Source organism: Puccinia triticina, chromosome 13A (genome assembly GCF_026914185.1).
Source record: "Puccinia triticina chromosome 13A, complete sequence".
In the NCBI taxonomy this organism is placed as follows: domain Eukaryota; kingdom Fungi; phylum Basidiomycota; class Pucciniomycetes; order Pucciniales; family Pucciniaceae; genus Puccinia; species Puccinia triticina.
In genome coordinates, this window is record NC_070570.1 from 1,273,943 (window position 1) to 1,293,367 (window position 19,425).

Consider the following 19,425-nt stretch of genomic DNA (forward strand, 5'->3'; position numbering starts at 1 on the left):
GAACGCGGTAAGGACCCTCAAAGCGCTCTTTGAGTTTGTCCACGCCGCCCTGATGCCGGCCGCGCCAATCGGCCGAGTCCAGGAACACCCAAGAACCGGGGAGAATCAGAGGCTGGTCCCGGCGGCGTCGATTATGCTGAATTGCTTGTCTGACCCGGGCAGTCCATAGTCCGTCCTTAGAGTCCGCCCACGCTCCTTCTCGGGACTTGAGCCACTTGTCGAGTGCGGGGGCGGAATCTACTGGGCCGTCGGAGGAGGGGAAGAGTCGGGGTCGGCGGCCAAAGAATAACTCGAACGGGCTGTAGCCCGTGGACACATTGACCGCCAAGTTGATGGCGAATTCCACCGCAGACAGTGATTCTAGCCATTTGCTTTGCCGTTTAGCGGTGAACGTACAAAGAATATGGCCAACAGTCTTGTTGGTGCGTTCACTCCGCCCGTCTGCTTGCGGGTGGAAAGCCAAGGTCATGTGAAACTGTATATGTAGTTTGTCCATGAGGGCTTTCCAGAACCGGGAAGTCCATGTCTTGTCACGGTCGCTGATGATTGTCCGTGGTGCTCCAAAAATAGCAACCCAGCCGCTGAAGAACCGAGTCGCTGTTTTCTCCGCCGTGTCTGTCTGCAGGACCGGAATTATGCGCGTGTATCCTGACAGCCGGCAGGTGCACGTCAGGATCATGTCAAAATGGGATGATTGGCGCAAGGGTCCTACGAAATCGATGGCTATTTCAGACAGCGGCGTCGATGGGAAGGCAGGAGTCTGCATCTTGCCGGTAGGCGCAGTGGTTGGCGCCTTAGTGCGTTGGCAGACGTCACAGCCCTTGACGAAGTTGAGTGTGTCTTTGGAAATTCCGGGCCAGAAGAAATTGCGCCGCAGCTCGACGACGGTCTTGAGGTATCCAAGGTGTCCGAGGCGTAGGTGGGCTTCTTTTATAAGGTTCATTCGCAAGGGAGTGTCGGCCGGGATGACGAGGCGGTGGTCGATGAAAAGCAGCCCATTGAGCTCGGTGCAGTCTTCGCGAAGGGGGAGGGCCTCCTTCAGTGCCTTGCAGAAACCGTCCGATCCATAGCCAAGCCAAACGCGGTCTTGAATTGCTGGGGAGAGAGAAGATCCGATTTCTGTGAGTGCTGCTACACAAGCAATATTGCCGGCGTCAATTTGTAACTCCTCTGTGTCCTTTCTTGACAGAGCATCCGCAACCGAGTTTTCCTCTCCACGGATGTACTCGAAGCAAAGATCGAAGTCGGCAAGAAGCTCTGTCCAGCGTGCTTGTTGGCGGCTAAGGTTTTGTTGTTTCAAGAAATGGATGAGCGAGTGGTGGTCCGTCAACACATTGACTTTCATCCCAAGGAGCAGCATTTTCCATTTCTGGAGGGCGTGCACCACGGCCAAGAGCTCCTGTTCATGCACCGGGTAGTTGCGTTCCGCAGCTGTCATCTGATGGGACTCATACGCAATTGGCGATGCACCCTTCCAGTCCTTGCCTTGGAAGAGCGCGGCGCCGAGGCCAGTCCCGCTGGCGTCAGTGAACAGCCATAACGGATTGTTGGACTCGTAATCCACGTTTTTCAAGCACGGGAGCGAGGTCATGATCCGTTTGATGTTGTTGAAGGCCTTGTCTTCTGCTTTTCCCCAGTTGAACTCTTTGGGATCGCGTTTACTACTGGTAAGGGGGGTCAGCGTGCCTACATATTGTTGTAGCCCCCAGATGAACTTTTTCATCCATTGTACTACTGTTCCGAGGAATTTCTTGACCCCTTTCGAGGACCGTGGTGTCGGCCAGTCTTGGACAGCTGTTATTTTACTGTCGTCCGGTTGAATGCCGTCAGCCGAAATCCAATGTCCCAAGAACTTAATCTTGTGTTGAAAGAGTTTGGTCTTTTTGGGACTGCAATATAACTTTGCAGCTTGGATCCGATCCAAGACCCGGCGGACGTGCTGTTTGTGCTCTTTGAAAGAGGTCGAGAATATGACGATGTCGTCCAGGTAGACGACGCAGATGTCACCGATGAGTTCCCCAAGCGCCTCCTCAAGCCGGGCCTGGTGTGTAGCCGGCGCATTGGTGAGTCCCATTGGCATGACGCGCCACTCGTACAGTCCCCACGGAGTCTTCACCGCAGTCAACGGTATGTCAGCCTCGCGCAGAAAGCGTTGGTTTGATCGAGGATCGAAAACGCCTTACCAGTTGCTACCAGGCGGACCAGTTCATCTACGTTTGGGAGGGGCGACCAGTCTTTGACTGTCAGGTTATTAAGTTTCCTGTAGTCACAGACCCAACGGGGAAGAGCTTCCAGGTCCTTCTTTGGGATGATAAGACTGGGAGACGCGTATTGACTAGTAGATCTGCGAAGGCGTCCTGCTGTGACGTGTTGGTTGAGAAGTTTCTGCCAGGCAGCGAGGTACTTTTGAGGGTATGAGTACTGCTTTTCGTTTATGGAGGCGTTTGGGTCGGTGAGGATAATTCGATGGCGGACTCCAGAGCTTTCGTCCTGCATGATATCAGGGAAGGGTCCGTCGGGGAAGAAGGTGTGCGTCTCGCTGTCTTCGGGGACTGCAGGGATATCGGTGGGGAATAGATCTTGGAATTCATTCAACATCATCTGTTCCGCACGTTCCCGCGATTCAGTCGAGTCTGATATCCCAGCTACGTGGGTCGTTCTCGTGTCTAGTGCTCGGTAGTCGTGGATTGTGATCGCTGGCGAGCGACAAGAGATGCATCGGTCAGGGAAGGAGAACAATACTTGGGCCTGTTGGAGAAAAGGAGTCCCAAGGATCGCATCGAGGCCACCGTTAATTGGTCCAATGTGGAAAGGAGTGTCGTGAATCTTGGCTCCCGAGGTGGGGTCGACAATTGTCGCGTGTGTGTAAAATTGTAGCAGCAGAGGTGTGGGCGACTTGTTGTCCATTGCAAGACCGATTTTTATAGGTCTCATCAGTTGAAGTGGCTCGAGGCCCGCGGATACGACCGTTTGAGGCGAGATGAGGTTTAATTCGGATCCTGTGTCCAACATAGCCTTGATCAGGGAGTTGCCCAGTCGAAGTTGAAAGATCAAGCGATCTGGGCGCGAGGAAATTGAGGGTTTCATGGTGGAGACCCCAGGAGAATGAGTTCGGAAGAAGAGTTCGTCGGGAGTTCTGCGTAGCACGTTGTTGGTACGAGAAAAAAAAAGTGTAAAGGCTCAGTCAAGCCTTTCACTGAGTGCTACTATTCTCAGTGTAGTCCGTATACAAGACCGGTATGTCTCGGAAAGAACCTGAATTCTAGGACCAACAATTATATTGCATGTGCTAGCTCAGTAGAAAGAGTCAGTCGTGGTTCTCTACTATGTACAATTGGGAATGGTGAGAGATAGAAATGAAAGGTGATGGAGCTTACCTAGCTCAGTAGAAAGAGTCAGTCGTGGTTCTCTACTGAGCTAGGAGGGGCGGGGAGTCGCGGACTGAGTGTGCGGCTCTGAGGTTGTCCTGTGATAGCGTTGTGACACCCGCGTGGAGCGCGGTGCTCACACCCAGCCGCATCCGTTTTGTCTATGGCTGGACCCCGGGTGATACCCAAGAGCCTCCAGCCCTGCCATGGTAATACCCGAGTAAAACTAGAGGTTTTGCTCCCGTAGAAATAACCGCGGATAACGGGTTGGGTAGACGGGTAGATGCGGGTATTTTTCGCGGCGGGTACCTGTGGAAATACCCCAGAACTATAGGGTATACCCGCGGGTACCCGGTCTCTTACGCCTATTTATCGGACTTCGGGTCGTTTATGCCTGAGACAACTTCCCCAGGGCTTTGGCATCAGGTGTGAGCACCCAGATGCCTATTCATGCCGTGCCTTGGGCAGCCAGATGGCGCAAAAAGATGAGCACACCGGCCTTGCGCCGCTGCAAGGCGTAAGGCCGGTGTGCTCAACCCCTGAGACCAAATACCCATTGGTCCCCGTGAGATCAGCAGAGTGTCCCAACTTTTATACCCAAGAATACCCGACGGGTATTTTTTGAAGAGAGCACTGCCGGCCCCCAACCCGTCGGGTTGGATATCCGGGTATACCCATCCACCCCGTCTTCGGGGTCCAGCCCTGGTTTTGTCTGTAATTCCAGCTGGCGGTGCGTCTCACGCTCTCCCGCTGCGCATATGCATTTGCACAGCCTGGGGGGTTAAAGAGCTGGCCCCCACTTAGCAGATTGCCACCGCGCTGCTGGGGGCCTTCCTTAAATACTGTTTGACCCATCCGGTGAGTTGGGCGGCAGTATGGGCCTGGGTGCAGCAGCTTCAGCTGGTGTTGGGCTAGGTTGCGTTTTTTGCAGAGGATTTCCTCAGATATGGGAAGCCTTTTTTGCTTTTGTGTGATTAAAAGATAGGGAAAACCCTTTCTTTGTTGTTTTGTGGATAAAAAATAGGGGAAACCCTTGAATTTTTTTCCCACAAAACTCTGGTTTTAATAGACTTGGATAAATCATAAAATCATAAAATCTTTTTTACAGGGTATATGACTGTCTGATTATGTAATACAAAATTTCCTCACCAAAATATTTTTACAATGACTGGTTGGACCGGCCATTGAGGGGTCTCATACCTCTTGATGGCCGGTTGGTACCAGTCATTGAGGCCCCAAGGGGCCTCCACAGTACAGTACTACACCTTGATGACCAATTGGTGCCAGCCGTCAAGGGGTCCCTCACCTCCCGATGGGTCCCTCACCTCCCAATGAGTGGTTGGACCAGCCATTGAGGGGTCTCACACCTCACGATGGCCGGTCGGTACCGGTCATTGGGGGTCTCACACCTCTCAATGGCTGGTTGGTACCGGTCATCAAGGGGTCTCACACCTCCTGATGACCGGTTGGACCGGCCATCAAGGGGTCTCATAGCTCTTGATGGCCGGTTGGTGCCGGCCTGTGCCGGCCATTGATCTCTCACCTCCCAATGACCGGTTGGACCGGCCATTAAGGGGTCTCACACCTCCCAAAGACTGATCTGTACCAGCCATTGACAGGTTGCACACCGCTTGATGACTGGTCTGTACTGCTCATTGAGAGAGTTGCACATTAGCTGGTCATCAAGTGGGGTGTGCCCTGCTTGATGACTACTCCAGTTCATATTTGCACAGCCAAAATCAGGGTGGAGTGCATCCCATTTTGGTGTATTTTGGAGTGCCCAGGCATGTGCTCCAACAAAGGAAGAGGATTTCAATTTTCAGACTTAGGCTAGGAGTATAATTGTGGCATCATAATAAATAGAAAGTCCAGAGAGTACTCCATGAGTACCACAAATATTCCATAAAGCTTAGATACTGGGACCTGGGAGTGCAGCAACAAAGCCGCCTTGGCCTCTAGTAGATTCCAAAGGAAGATTTTGCCACTGTTGGGACACCACTTGTGGAACTTCTACGCAAGGCGTGATCTGAGCTTGGAAGGGAATAATAGCAAAACTAAGTAAGTTTAAACTATAAGGTGCTTGAAGAGCTGCCTTCCTTAGTTAAGCTCTGGAGAACTTTACACTAAGAATTTAGTGTGGCGCAATCTACTGAAGTATTCTATTATTTAGCTATTTCAGAAGGGTCAGCCTAAATGCACCCCAAAAATTTACTTTTTTTACACCAACATTTTGGTGTATCCACATGTGCACCCCAATATTACTGGGGTGAACTTCTGGAGTACGCCAATTTATTGGTGTGCAGACATGCTTACCCCAAAAACATTTGGGTGCAGGTGTTAAAACCCCCAGACTGCTTCAATTTTTGGGGTGAGATTTAATGTACACCAAATGAAATGGTGTGCATAAGTAGCGCACCCCATCGAGGGGAGTTACTCCCCCACCCACCCGCCTGGCTTGTTAGACCTGCACACATTGGTCATTGAGGGGAGTAGCACCCCTTGATGACAATTACAAACCAGTCATCAAGGGTGCTACTGCCCTTGATGACCAACAGAGACCAGTCATCAAGGTTGCTACTCCCCTGATGACTGGCACAATCAATCATTGAGGGGAGTAGCACCCCTCAATGACCAACATAGGCCGGTCATCAAGGGTGCTTCTCCCCTTGATGACCAGCACAATTGTTCATTGAGGGGAGTAGCACCTCTCCTCAATGGCCAACACAGACCGGTCATTGAGGGGGGTTCTACTCCCCTTGATGTCCGGCAAAATCATTCATCAAGGGGAGTAACACCTCCCCACGATGGCCGGCACAGATTGGTCATTGAGGTGAGGAATCAATGACAAATCTGTGCCGGCCATTGAGGGGAGGGAGAGTAGCACCCCCCTCAATGAATGGTCTGTGTTGGTCATCAAGGGGAGGTGCTACTCTCCTCAATGACCAATTGTGCCGGTCATCAAGAGGAATAGCACCTCCAATTGATGACCGGCACAGACCGGATTGCTAGACGCCACACCCGTGTCCTCCGCACCTTCTGAGCTTGCCAAGGACAAGGCGCCTCCTGGAACCCAAACCTCCTCCTCAGAGTCATCCGATTCCGTGGTCTAATCAAAATCCGTAGAACCCCGCGCATAAAACCGCTTGACATGCCTCGCCGCTGCTCGCCGCTTCAACAGAGTCCCTTCCAGCTCTTCCAACTCGTAACTTCCACCAGGAAATTGCGACACAATGCAATAAGGGCCATTCCACCGGTTAGCAAACAGCTTGCCCCACTGAGACTCAAGGCTGCGATTGTAAAGAAGAACCAATTCCCCCTTGCGGATAGAATCCCGCAAGCAATGAGAACAGCAACGGTCCCAATACCGAACCGCCTTAGCACGACTCTCCTTGAGGCGGGCCGCCGCCTTCGCTATAACTAAATCCCGCCGCAACAGCTGCTCCGCTCGCGCCAAAAGCAAGTTGTCCGCCGATTTAACTTTCAACCAGTCTACCGCCAGATATGTGAACATCTCTATATCTACCGGCAAAACCGGCTGGCACCCAAACAGCATCTCGTACGGCAAATACCCCGTCGTCTGCTTAGTGGAAATCCAATCTGCAAACAAAACAGCGGGCAAATACTGCTGCCACTTCTTACCGTCCTCACCGCACAGTTTCACCAGAGCGCTCTTGATCGGCTGATGTCCGCGCTCAATCATTCCCGCACCCTCTGGATAGTACTCCGTCACTTTGCCAAACTTAGCGCCACACGACTCCACTAATTTCCGCAAACCGCCACAAAATTCCGCTCCGCCATCCACAGTGATAAGTCGCACACTTCCAAACCGCGCAAACCAGTCTTCTTCCAAAAAATGTTTTACTTTAGCAGCCGTAAGATTCGCCAACGGCCGCGCTTCCACCCAACCGGAAAGGTCATCCCGCGCCACAATCAGGTACTTGAATTTCCCAGCCTTGATGTGCACCGCGTCCATAGATATCCTACTGAATAGCGTGTCTGTTTCCGTAGGTTTCCCGACTTCTTTAGGCAGACGCAGAATACGCCTCTGGCACTGCTCGCAACTCCGCACCCATTGCCGCACGCTCCACTTATACCCGGCCACCAAAACCGCGACTGGACTCGCCGCTTGGTCTCCGCTTCGCCTCGATGACCTAACTCCTTGTGTAAGCTCCGCAGGACAGCTTCCTGGTCAATGCGCCGCGTAACTACCACCAGATGTACCGGCGCACTCCGACGCCATAGCTGGCCCTGATGCACGAAGAAATTCTCCGCTTTTGGCTTGATCGAACGCTGAACTGTTGGCCCAATTCCCGCAGGGTAGCAAAGAGTCGTCAGAAATACCACCAAGTACTTGTACCTCGTAGTCTGAGTCACTGGCAGGCCTCCGCTCTCCTTCGCGACCGCGTCCTTGGCCATTTGCACGTTGAGAATCCGCCGCTCCACATCCAGCTGTTCCGCCAGTGCAAATCAATCCGCATTGTCACCCAGCAGAATGCGGGAAAGCACGTCTGGTAACGTGAACGCTTTGCCCGGCACGTGCACCACTTCGAAAGAAAACAACTGCAAGAATGCCACCCACCGCGTCATAGGGGCATTAGGCAACGACAGACAGTTGATCATCTGCACCAATGCCTCCGCATCAACCAGTAATTCAAAATAGACGCCCCACAGTATGTGTTGCAATCTCCGCACAATTTTAGCCACTCCACACAGCTCCAGCTTTGGCTGGGAATACCGCAATTCCACATCTGTAAACGTCACCAATTCATACAGCACGGGCCAATCCTTCCCGTCCTCTTCCTGGGTGAGTACTCCGCCCGCACCGAACTCACTTGAGTCCACCGCCAAACGAATTCCTCCATTATCGTAGTCGAGTTCTTTCAACAAGATCTTTCGGCCTACTATGTCCTTCAGCATTGCAAACGCCTCATCACATTCTTGGGTCCAGTTCCATTCCGCATTCTTGCGTGTCAATCTCTGCATTGGACTTGCAATTTCCGCAAACCTCTCGATGAAAATGCGCACAAAACTACATAACCCAAGGAACTGCAGGATATGGGACGCCGTACGTGGTTTTGGCCAATCCAGTATCTTGTTCCGCTTAGGTTCCACGGCCCGCCGTCCGTTTTTAGACACCTTGTGCCCTAGGACCTCCAGCGCCGGTACACAAACCGCAAACTTCTTCCCTGAAACCATAAGGCCCGCTTCCTCAATCCGAAACACAACCCGCTCCAGAGCCACTGCGTATTCCCAGATAAACCGACAAATATTAGGGTTTTCCGCTAACGCCGCTCCGCCATAGTCACTCCTTGGTCCTTTCACGGCCGCATCATCAATAAATATCTGCGCCGTGTGAGGTAACTCATCCTGTAGGATCCAGGACATCTGCGCCTGATATACCGCCACCAAATTTGTAGCCCCCTGCGGAAGCCGAGTAAGCTGCAAACGCCCCAATTGCGTCTCAAACGCCGTCAGCGGTCTTGACTCCGTATGCAATTCCCGCTGGTCATATCCGCCCATAACGTCCACCAGACCATAGCAAACCCGCCCTGCCATAGTTTTGATAAACTCCTCTATGCGTGGCGGCAATCCAGCGTCCCGTATACTGACCGAATTAAGCCGTTGCAAATCGTGCATGATCCGCAGAATCTTCTTGTCCTGCTTAATTACCTCAAAGATCGGACTAGAATAGCTGAAGCATGATTGCTCATACAACCCCGTCCGCAACCGTTCCCGCACTAGTTCCGTCATCTCTCCACAAATCGCTGCCGGTATAGGGATGGGCTGTATCTGCCATGGCTCATGCGAAACCGTGGGTATTCAATAAGGATCCCCAATACTCCGCTTGGGTAAACCCCGATCTTTGGGTCCGAACAACAACACCTTTTCCTGCAACGTAATGGCTTCTGCCAACAAGTGAAACTCCTCCTTCTGAAGCCATTCCGGTGGCCCAAAGTTGAGACTGGCCATCCGTTCCGCTGTAATCCGCTTTGTTGGCTCAAACCTTGGCGGAACCCGGTGAAGAGGTGTCTTGAACGGATCCCGGATCCACTTGATCTCCCTCAATGGTGGGTTGAGCTCCTGCGGCATCGCCACATTCTGCGGCCGCACCTTCTTCGCCACCGGTTTATACCTCCCACCATTGACTCGCCCCATTCTTGCTTCCCCATTGTTGCCAATTGTCCTAGCCACAATCAAACCCCTGCGCGGACGTCTCATCTCACTCACAACCGTGGCACAATGGTAGGGTTTTGTAGACAGCCGACTCGGGAGTGCATACTTGGGAGGACTTACTTGTACACTGCTCGCCTCCGCCGCGCAGTTCCTAATTTCCGCACCAACTTTCCCGCTCCCCGCTCGTCATTCGTCCCTGTCGCAGAGTCACGGCTCACCACAGTGGCGCTGTGGTTGTCAGCCTGTAGGTAACTAACCGTGTCTGAGAGGGTTCTTACTAGCAAGATGATAGTGTAAGATGCCAAGGATGGGCCAATGGGTTCGTGGTAAGACCTGTAAAAGGTTTCACTCTATCAGTAATCTTGTCTGAGAGGCTTGCTCAATTAAGGCGCATCCAGATCAACACAGGGTGTTAATAGGCATCCAAGGAATAACTCAACTTGGGTTCGTGGTTTTACCTACAGAAAGGTAAGGGTAATCAAGAGTTGATTTTATTCCTGAAATGAAAGATGGGTGAGAATGAAGGCACTGTTTAACTATGTATGTTTTAAACCTTGCTATAATAATATTCTGCGGGATAAGCAGTCCTGGGGGGCGTGTTTATATAGAGGGGAAAAGAGCAGGAGGGAACATGAGGCGCTTGGAGGCGCTTCAGGACCAGGGGGGAACTGGAAGCGCTCAAGGGAAGCAGATCCTCATGAGGATCAACATTAGAAATGATCAAGGCAGTGTAATGATCAGTACTGATCCTAGACCAGTAGTTGTGCACACTAGCTGATCATAACCAATCAGTGATTCCATTCAGTGCTCTTTGAATTGGATTACATCATGTATTGTTTATGTATTTATATCATAACCAATATGTTATGTAAATAGGAACTGAGGCGTAACAGGGGATAAATGAGTGATACCTGTCTTGGGGTATTTCACGTGTACAGTAATATTACAATGTATTGTAATCTTACTGTTTGCACGTAAGTTAACTCTTATAACAACAGTACATTATGGTAACTGTATTTAACTATGGTTATCTGTAATGTGATGTATAACAAGAGTACATCCTTAAGCCTGTATCTAATGATATACATATGTAATAAAGGTGTAAAAGGAATGTACTATGAGTAATGTGAACAATTGCAGGTACTTGGTACGTGTAAGGTACTGTGACATGTACTCTGCGGCTGACAGTGGTAGTGCTTTGATCCTTCCACACTGAGAGATGCACACAATGGAAAGCTCACTTTGGTATTGACTCGCCTCTCCGTCCTTTTTTCAATACCCTCCCGCTTCTTAAATGTTGACCGTCCGGGCTGAGTCAAAGCTTCCTCCGCCTGGATATCTCGGCCAACAACTAAAAATCCTCCGCGGGAGGCTCCGCACAGTGATGCGGTGCCCCGTTGCCCACCTCCGTCACCCAGTCTCCGCTTTGAGGCTGGCAGATGATCGTCTTGTACTGTTTCCCGTGAGTCCCTTCCACCCGCATCACTTCCTCTTGTCTTGCGGGACAGAAGCGCAATTGTGCCCAAAAAGCAAACAGAGCTGGTCAACCAAGAATAATTTCATGAGACCTGTTCACCAAGAACAATAACTTCTTGACCACTTTCGCCACCTCACGGTCTCCGCTTCCGCTATCCCGTCTACTTCACAAGTTAACCCGCCCATCGTGCGGATTTTTATGTGAGTTTTCCGCAGCACCAAGTTGGCCTCCGTCGCCAAATCCGCCGGGAGAATGTTGATCGTGGACCCCGTGTCAATCATGGCCCATTTAGTGACATTACCTACCCTCATACTTACCTATCCCAGTGGGCAGGACACGGCTGTAGTTGGTAGAATGGGAAGTGAGTCCAGCGAGCATCCAAACTCCGCACACTTAACCTCCGCCGTTTCCGCGTTAGTGGTGACAGCCGTTGCCGCGGGTTTCCTTTCTCCCGACGCCTCTCTCAGCACGCTGATCATTTCATCCGCCATCACCGGAGAAATTGCCGCCAGCTCCCTCAAGGTAAGGGCTACTGTGGTTTCCGCGCCCATTGTTCGTCGCGCAACCTCTGCGGCCTTCTTCTTGTAGCCCCCTGCCGCTGGAGCTACTGGAAGTTGCTTGACCGGCTCTGGTCTGGCTTTAGGCACGGGAGCGGAATCCAAATCCATCTTTTCCAAACACTCCCCCAAGAAGACTTCCCCCGTCTTCACACACTTCACACTGCTGGCCACTGCCGGTGGTTTCCGCACCATGCCCTTGACCATCCCAATATTCACTTTCCCCTCCACCTCTTTTCCTTTTGCCAAAGGTTGTCCGGCCTGCACCACATCCCTCGGAATCGGTCCGTCCACTGGTGTACGATCCGGCCAAAAGAAAGCGCACCCCCACGAGGAAACCTTTCCCGCAGCCTGATCCGTTTCAAAGTACTCGCACTGATTCCGCATATGGCCGGTTTCCTTGCAGTAGTTGCACACCAGGGGTCCTCGCCTCCATGGCGGCATTCCCCCAGCCTGCGGAGCGCCGTCCGCCTGAGGAGCCGCGGGAGCAGCTGCTGGTGACACGGCCAACTGCATGTTGCTCCTTTGGTTGCTTGTGCGCCGCTTTCTGCATGAACAGTTTCAGCTCCTTCAGTGTATCCGCCAGGTCACTCACGTCTTTGACCGTAACCGGCGCCTGCGAAGCCGATTCCGCCCTCACAACCGCATCTCCTTGGCTGTCATTCATGAGCTCCAACACTTTGAGCTCCGCCTTGACAGTGGACCGCAACTCCTTCATGCTGGGCAACAGTTTCGGCCCTCCAAGTTGTGGTTTGACCATCAGCCCCCGCTTGTTGAGTCCCTGAAGCACCTTCTCCGTGAAGGTTCGATCAAATCCCTTCAAGAAAATCCGCTTCTTTGTGCCCATATCAGCCGTCACGATCTTGTTCCGTTCCAAATACCGCAGAACCTGGTCGAAACTGGTAATGTAGGACACGTACTCCGCTCTTGTCCGAACACCACCTTTTTCTGCACGCTCCAAAGCCACTTTCTCCAAGTCACTCTCCCAATACCTAGGTCCACGATCTTCCCACCTCTCAAGTATCTCCTCCTTGAGCTTGGTCCAATCCTTATTCTCGAACCCCTTCATGTCTTCCACTTCCTGCAAGTCCTCACCTTCCGGAAAGAAGTTGACCACCTGGTACGCCTTATCCGCATCCGTCAGACCTTCCTGAAGAGCTGCTCTTTTGAACCGTTCGATAAAGCGCTCCACCTTTGCCTCTGAAAACTTAAGGTGCAGATAATCCCTGGGCCATATCTTTGCTCCGCTTGGCGCAGGAGCAGCAGGTCGTGGTCCACCTAGCGCTTCTTCCATGGTCTTTTCTTCAGTCTCCTCTGGTCAAACTCCGTAAGTTCCGCTCGTTGTCCCTCCGGTTGACACCACTGGTCAATTGTTCAAAGTGCTCCGCTGGTACAGCTGTTGCCTTCTTGTCGCGAGTGACTGATTAGGTGAAAACTGGTTCCGCACCGACAAAAAAGATGATTGCCCTACTCTCAGTCACTGCAAGAAAAACTCTAGAAACTGCTTGCAGTTGAGATGCAAGAGCTCAAGGCAAGCTGTGCATCATGCAAGAATCAAGCACTGGTTGATTCAATTTCCATGCACATTGCATAATTTATGCAAGAGTGAGTCTAAGGTACAAAAAAATGAGTACAGGCTCCAAAATAGTGAGTTGATACCTGTTCAAATTCCCCTATGTGCTCATATCCCTTTTGTATGTATTCACCCCTTTCATAATGTGTACATAACCCTTTATGTGCACATACCCCTTTCATGCGTGTGTATCCCTTTCATGTGCGTGTATCCCTTTCATTTATGTGTATCCCTTTCATGTGCATGTATCCCTTTAACAATGTGTACATACCCCTTTCATCATGCTTTCATGACCCTTTCATGTTTACATGTCCCCTTTGAGTTTTTTACATCCTTTTCAACCCTTTCATCATTCAGGTTTACATACCCCTTTGATGTTTACACATCCCTTTCATGTGAAAATACCCCTTACTGCACATACCCCTTTCATGCATACATACCCCTTTCATGCATACATACCCCTTTCATGCATACATACCCCTTTCATGCATACATACCCCTTTCATGCATACATACCCCCATGAATACATACCCCTTTCATGAATACATACCCCTTTCATGCATACATATCCCTTTCATCATGAGTAAATATCCCTTTTATGTGTTAATACACCTTCTCACATTCCCCTTTCATGCGTACATATTACTCTCACATGTACATATCCCTTTCATGTGTAAATAACCTTTTTATGTTATTCTAGCTGGATTCAATGGTACATGGGGTGTTTTCTAAAATCAAATAAAAGGGTGCTCAGGGGGATGCTCATTTTCAAGGTTGAACATTTGTCTCAGCCTACTGCATGAGCACTACAGCATGTTAAGCATTGACATGCTGAACAAGGTGCACACTGAAGGTGCACCAGCATGGAATCTGGGTGCTTGACTCCAGCTTGATCTGAGGCTTGATTCAAGCTTGCTGCATCTCAACTGCAAGCAGTTTCTAGAGTTTTTCTTGCAGTGAGTCCTCCCGCTAATCCCAACCACAATGGTGTTTTGGCTGGTCTTGAAGAAGAACCTTCTCCGTTTTCCGCAATTACTGTGTCTCCGCTTTCCAAGCCGCCTTATCCAATCTGAGCTTCTTTGTTGCCTGGAGTAAAGAATTTGTCTTCCAAAGGGTTCATTCAACGTTTCCGCACGAGTCTAGTTCCCAAGTATCCGATAACAACACAAAGTTGGGTTCCCGGCCAGACCCCCACTTGTGAGAATGAAAGCTAGTTAGTCAGTGAAGGATGTCCGCTAACCGCCTCCTTCAAGAATATTGATGTCCGGGCTGTGTGATTGTCGGTAACTCGGCTCCGCACTGCTACTTTCTGCTAGCCTTCAGCGCTCCTCTACTGAGCCTGATCTATGGCGTAATAATCCACAGGTGATTGAAGCTCCGCACTTTGTAAGCACTGAATCCGCAAGTAACTCTCAAAGTAAAGATAAAGTCCCAGATAATCCTTTAATAACTCGAGTACGTCCGTAATTGTAAGTACAATGATGAGTAATCCCTCTTTTTCCGATTGATGATGATGGAATATGAATCAAAAGAAAATCCCTCCCCCCTTTTTTTCCGTCCTTCCCTCCACGCACATTGCTGTTCACCTGCTCCCGCTCGTCTGACACTTTCCCGCACTACTCCTCCAGCTCCGCCCACTATCCCGCTTGTCACTTTCCCAGACTCTGCTCCTCTCCGATGCTTGACCTCCCACCGTCCTTTGTCTAGCCTCCGTCATTCGGTCTCTCGCCACCGCCGCCACCTGGGTTCCACCCACTGGTGGAACCCGTTTTGGCTGTCGTGACTCACCCGCTGACGCGCCGCTGCTACCAGTCCACGTGTGTAGCCCCGCCGCAGTCCAGCCCTGTCTTTTCCGCTCCAATCCAAATACCCGATCTGAAATCCGAGATCCGCAATCCGCAATCCGTGCATTCCAGTCCGCGCGTGACTTTCCGTAAGCTTTCTTAGCGTGCTTTCCTGACCTCATCCTCAGTGCTTATTTCACCGGAATGTACTCTGCCTGAGCGGCTTTGTGCATTCCCGCCCGCGCTATCCCCGCGTGGACATTCTACCGCACTCGTCTATATAAATCACCACAGCGGTTGGCCGAGTTGGGGGGGGGGGCGTTTGGGATGGTGCTGCTGGGCAAGGATCTGGTTGGTCTGGTCTTGTGGACCAGTCTGGGGATGTAGCCATACTCGGCATGGGTGTTGGCAAAGTCAGCAAAGTCCTGGGCAAGGCCGGGTATTGAGCCAAGGAAGAAGTCCTGGGAGGGCTACAAGCATGGTCCCTAGGTAATGAGAAATAAGCGCTGGGTTTGGGGGTGAGAAAATCAAGATGGTGTATATTAGGGGGTTTCAAAGTTGGCCAGATGTGACTTGCATGCAATTTTTCAAGTCAGTGTTCAAGTTCATTCTTGAACACTGAGTTGCAAAAGTGCATGCAAGTCACATTGTCTTACACCCCCCAAACCTGCTTGAATGTTTTTTTGAATGTTGGTGTTCAAGAAACGCCTTGAAAACCAACTTGCAAAATTACATGCAAGTCATGCATGGCCAACTTTGAATCCCCCTTGTACCAGCGTGCATCCCTTCCAAAGTGCCATGAGACAGAGACCCTGCGGGCCTGCCTGGGCCTGCCCTTTCGGGTCTCTCACACGGAGGCAAAGCTCGCCAGCCCACAGGGCAAAGGTACAGGCAACTTGTTGATATGGATGTAAATAGTATGTGATCTTGCATCGGGAATTTGGGCAACGCTATGGCGCTTCTACCTGTGCGCGGTAGACAGGGGGCTGAGGGGATGGTGCAGTAAAGCTGCCCTCGTGAGTTGATCCGGAAGTGAGTCGTAGAATCTGACAAATAGCGGGTGGGTAGGGATTTTGAGAGGACAAGGGGAATGGGATACCCCTCGGCGGTGTTGAGGGTTTGAAAGGAAAAGAAAGGCCGGAAGAATCTCTGTGGAAAAGATACGGGAAGGGGTCTTGGAACTATGCGCGAGGTGCGTCGGGGAAAAGAAACTCAGACAGGATCAATAAACTCAGAGGGATCCGGGTAACTCCAAACTCAGACAGAAAATAGGCTCCAGAATTGTGATGATACTTTTCTTGGATCAGAAAGAGGTACCATGCCGACCCCTCCTCTAAGTTCGGCTGAACTTAGACTCAGGGTTGGTGACAGTCCATGCGACAGGCCGCGCGACAGGCCCTCGTGCCCGCCGCGCGCGCGCTACAACCAAAGAAGACAGAAAGGAGAAGAAACCACAACACAGCAGGCCCACCACGCAACAACCCATAAAAAAAAAAGAAACAAAAAGCAGCAAAAAAAGAACAAAGACTAACAAACTCAAACAACCAACCCATCATCTACTCTCCCATCCAACGCGCTCAAGTGAGAAACAGAAAAAAACCAGCAGAAGCAGCAAAAGCAAAGAAACCAGAACAGAAAACATTTCAAACATTGTTGAGGGTGAGAAAGGGGAAAAGAAAAAAAAAACAAGGGAGAGGAAAAAAGTAAAAGAAAAGGGAACCAGAAGAAGTGGCCAGAGTCTTGATCCTGAAACGCCGGGCTTGATGAAACCGGATATCTGGATTATTTTTTGGCTGATGCAGGCCTCCACCGGGTTGTCCACCACAACGCCTCCTAGGGGCAGGTGAAAACAGCCAAACTAAACTTACCCAGAAGTTGTCACCTTCCCCGCCGCCAGCCTTGGTGCACAATAAGTTGGTCTCAGGAGCAACATAATTATGTACTGATCAACTGGAGCTGATGTGGTGTGGCGGTTGGGGTGTTTGGCGAGGCAGTGTGATATGGTTCAACTGTGGCGCGCGGGTCAAGTGATGGTTGCCAGCATGGTGGAGGTGAGCAACAGAGGCGCCAGCAGTTTGGGTTAGGTGTCCAAAGGGGCGGTGGTGGAGACAATATCAGCCATGTACAAACCAATGTCAGGCTTTGGTCAACAGGTATATAAAGGGAGGGTGGGATGGGTAATATTCCCTTGGCCCAGGGGCTCCGGTTCCGTCCTGGCCCCTCCGTACAGGCCCCCTACTTTGCTTGATTAGGCCCCTGCTTGAGACAACAAAATGCCAACTGTTTTTTTCTGGTTGCACTGTCATAAGATGGAGAGTCTACCCGTGGCACCTAGTGTGCGGGGGTAATCTATTCAACAGTAGCCAATTTAGGCTGCACACCAAAACTTAGATTTTTTTTGCTATGTTTTTGTGAATTTAATCATCTTGGATATTATGTTAAATTGGTTCCTTTTTTTATGTGTTTGGAAGTGGATTAGTCTCACCACACCGTAGAGATCAGCGCCGCCAAGACATTGTGCTTGACTTCCGCCCGGCTAGCGCCAGCGGAAAAGGACACTATTGCAGTTTGGACCGCCAAAGAACTAGTTCTGCAGTGCTACCATTGATTCATGGACATGTTCCAAAATTCCAGTGCTAAGAGCCTACCGCCACAAAGAAAACATGACTTTCTGTTGACCTAGTCCCCAGAGCCACACCGCAAGCAAGCCGGATCCTTCCACTTTCGCCGGTGAAGAACGAGGCACTCAACACACTGATTGCAGAAGGGCTGGCCAGCGGAACAATCCGGCAAAACACATCACCATGGGCGGCCCCAGTTCTATTCACCGGGAAGAAGGACGGAAACCTCCACCCCTGTTTTGACTACCAAAAACTCAATGGCGCTGACAGTCAAGAACCGCTATCCCCTCCCGCTGACCATGGACCTGGTTGACAGCCTGCTAAACGCCAACACCTTCACATAAAAAAGGCCTCCGCAACGCCTACAGAAACCTCCGCGCGGCGGAGGGAGATGAGGATAAGCTAGCTTTCATCTGCAAGGCGGGGCAATTTGCTCCGCTCACTATGCCATTTGGACCCACAGGAGCGTGGGGATACTTTCAATACTTCATCCAAGACATTCTCCTTGGACAAATTGGAAAGGAAACCGCCGCGTACCTGGATGACATTATGTTGTACACACAGAAAGGCTCCAATCACACGGCAGCGGTGTAGAACTCCTGTGGGACAAATGAAATATATTTGGATGGTAGTTCTGTGAGGGGGAAATAAATTGTGGAATAGGCTGAAAGGCTATCACAACTTAAGAGTGGTTTGAAAGACCTGCCCCTCTATATTACTATACAAATATGTAAGGAATCTTAAAATCAATATTTAGAAAGGGTGGCAGATTTCAAGATAGAGTTACTAAGTATAGCAGTCTCTATCAGACCTAGATCAACTAATCAATATTCTTGCAGATGTTTTATAACTGTAACAAGGTGGATAAAGCAACCCAGTGGGGTTGATTATGTGAAATTTGGGTGAGGATAGTAGAGGGTGTGATGGTTAATGAGGATGGTTGAGGGTGAATCTACTAATGAATAACTTCTGTTTATAACTACTATGAATAACTGTTGGAAATGATAACTACTAATAGTAAAGGATGTTGACTAGTATTGGTAATATTTTGTTGATGACTACTACTATCTGATGCTGGCTTAAGACTACTAATGATACGGTTGTTGATAATTCTACTGGGTTCTGTTGGTTGACTAAGCTAATAATTGTTGTTGGTGAAATAATTGACTGGTTGTTGATAAGTGATGTGTATAATTGTTATTGATAAACTAATTGACTGATTGTTGATAAGTGATGTATATAATTGTTGTTGATGGCTACTACTGCAACTACTAATCAATACTACTACTGACTACTACTAATAATGACTACTACCAATAACTACTAATGACTACTACTAATTACTGACACTCCAGAAAACACTTCTGGTAGCTCAGGACCAACTACTGCTTGTGGAGACTATGTAGGATGATGGTGGGAAAAAGCTGAGACAAGCAGAGAGAGGGCCTCCTTTTATATTAAATGGTGAGGTATTTTTGCTGCAGGGGTTGTCTCCTGGTGCTTTAGTTTTGCTGGTGAGATTCTGGTTGCTAAGTGCCTGCTCTCTGTTGCTATTTGTCTAAGCCTCCTTCTTGGTGGTAACCTGACAATGACCCTTGTAGCCATGTGATAGTATGTAGTACAATGATATCTGCTGTTTAGTCCAAACTTCTGTATCCATGATGTCACCAGGTTGCTGTGTAGTCCAATCTTCCGTATCCATGATGTCACCAGTTTGCTGTGTAGTCCAATCTTCCGTATCCATGATGTCACCAGTTTGCTGTGTAGTCCAATCTTCCGTATCCATGATGTCACCAGTTTGCTGTGTAGTCCAATCTTCTGTATTTATGATGTCACCAGTTTGCTGTGTAGTCCAATCTTCTGTATCCAT

The 19,425-nt window shown here is 50.1% G+C and overlaps 1 protein-coding gene across 1 annotated transcript; it reads right to left on the bottom strand.

Moving 5' to 3' along the window:
• Positions 1-19,113: 19,113 nt before the first annotated feature.
• Positions 19,114-19,425, bottom strand: PtA15_13A127 (uncharacterized protein; the record flags this gene model as incomplete). The annotated part of the gene is made up of 1 exon (XM_053162293.1): positions 19,114-19,425. One exon carries the CDS (start codon positions 19,423-19,425, stop codon positions 19,114-19,116), a length of 312 nt encoding a protein of 103 aa, XP_053026283.1.